General features: G+C 36.4%; 1 protein-coding gene across 1 annotated transcript; it reads right to left on the bottom strand.

The window, feature by feature from the left end:
* Nucleotides 1–417: 417 nt before the first annotated feature.
* Nucleotides 418–1,702, bottom strand: LOC141613366 (uncharacterized). The gene is made up of 2 exons (XM_074432099.1): nucleotides 1,055–1,702; nucleotides 418–972 (listed from the first exon to the last, which is right to left on the bottom strand). The coding sequence occupies exons 1-2, from the start codon at nucleotides 1,700–1,702 to the stop codon at nucleotides 418–420; spliced, it is 1,203 nt and encodes a 400-aa protein (XP_074288200.1).
* Between the last annotated feature and the right edge of the window lie 260 nt (nucleotides 1,703–1,962).

Below are 1,962 nucleotides of genomic sequence, written 5' to 3'. Positions count from 1 at the left end.
TAATAACAAACCCCTTACCGTCGGTCAGCGGTGGTCAATGGTGGGTCCGGTCACACCCTGCTGGTCCACGGTCAAGGTCACGGTCTCGGGTCAGTCAACGGTTGTCTATTTAACGAGTTATATTAGTCTTAAGGTGAGTATGTTATGAGACGATTAGATTATTACCTTGTGACGATCTCCTAGCTAGTTCTTCCTTCTCTTTTCTCTTTATGTTGAATTATTTCTTCCTTGAATTATTTGTGTTTATTGATGGAGAAGGTCTATATATTTATATAGGTAGGTCATAGGGTATAAGAAAACAATTAGGAAACTATCACTATTACCTTTTTTTTTTGCAAGAATAGCAAGCCATGTATTCTTCCATATAGGGAAAAAAAGGAGGCCAATCTTACAAAAGAGAACCAATAGAGAACCTAATCAAGCATTTAAAGACCCTATAATCTCCCCTTCTTTTGAGGGAGAATTTACAGACAATAATCGTATGCGAACAAAATATTTTATGCGTTTGACAACATAATCTACATCATGTTCTAACCCCTGAAAAATTCTGATATTTCTTTCCTCCCATAGACTATAAACTGTAGCCCCCAAGCAGCTAGAAAACCATTGAGCCTTCCAATGCTTCCTGACCTTCTTACCCGCTATCCAGTGAACCTCTTTGCTCAGTTTAGACGTCCTGTGCTGCATTCTTAACCAATGCAAAACTTGATGCCAAATAGCAGCAGAAAAAATGCACTGAAAGAACAAGTGTTTATGCGTTTCATTGTCAGCTTTGCATAAAACACATCTGTTAACCAGTGAGATCCCCCTGTGGTTCAATTTATCAATAGTGGCCAGTTTCTGTTGCATATCAAGCATAAGAAATACACTGTGCTTAGGCAGAACAGCTCGATGCCAGACTGTTGCCCCCCAACTGATTGGATTACCTTTCCTGCGAAACTTATCATAAAGTAAGGATAGCTGAATGCATCCCTTCTTGACACAAAGCCAGACAAGTAAACTTTCAGCACTGGTCCATTGCCCCCATATTCAAAGTGGCTCACTCATCTCTAACCAGCAAAATACTCATCCAACTCTCAGAGTGAGTATTTTTCTTCTGAAGAGTCCAAAAATCACCAGACTTAATGTTATAAGCATAATTCCAGTTGGTCCAAATGCTATCTGAGTGTTGAGTAATTCCCCAAATCCACTTACATATGATGCATTTATTCCTAGCTAAAATTTCCTTAATATTAAAACCTCCTTCAGTATAAGGGGCACAACAAGAATCCCAGCTCTTCATAATCAATTTCCTATGACTCTCTTCTGAATCCCAAAGAAATCTCCTGCAGAATTTTGTAATGAGTTTGAGCACACCTTTTGGAATCAATAAGGTAGAGCACCAAAATTGTTCCAATCCAAAGATGACAGAATTTATCAGGCTAACTTTCCCAGCATAAGAAAGCTTATAGGTAGACCAGTGATTCAACACTTTCTGAACTTTTGCAATTAGGTCTGCAAACATGGTCTTATTAAGCTTACCAACATTCAAGGGTACACCCAAATATCTGAAAGGGAAGAGACCTTCAGTATAACCAGTGACAGTTAAGATTTCCTGCTTGATATTATCTCTTATGCCAGCCATGTAAATGTTAGTTTTTTCTGGATTAGCATGCAGACCAGACAGCAAAGCAAAAGAATCCAGTGAGGAGGTGATAGCCATGTAATATCACTATTACCTTATTATTATTATACAATTAGTATTACCATTATAAATTATATAATTATTATTATTACAAATTATATTAGTCTTTTCATAAGTAGGATTACCATATACTCCCTTTACTAATTTTACTATAGCACTAGAATTATTTAGAATTATTAATATTATAATTACTATTACCTTTACTTATTTTTATTCTCCTTATTAATATTATTATTAAATCCCGAAACAATTCCCGACTATAACTCGTACTAAGCCAA

This window comes from Silene latifolia, chromosome 11 (assembly GCF_048544455.1).
Source record: "Silene latifolia isolate original U9 population chromosome 11, ASM4854445v1, whole genome shotgun sequence".
Taxonomy (NCBI): Eukaryota; Viridiplantae; Streptophyta; class Magnoliopsida; order Caryophyllales; family Caryophyllaceae; genus Silene; species Silene latifolia.
This window is presented reverse-complemented; position numbering and strand designations above follow the sequence as displayed.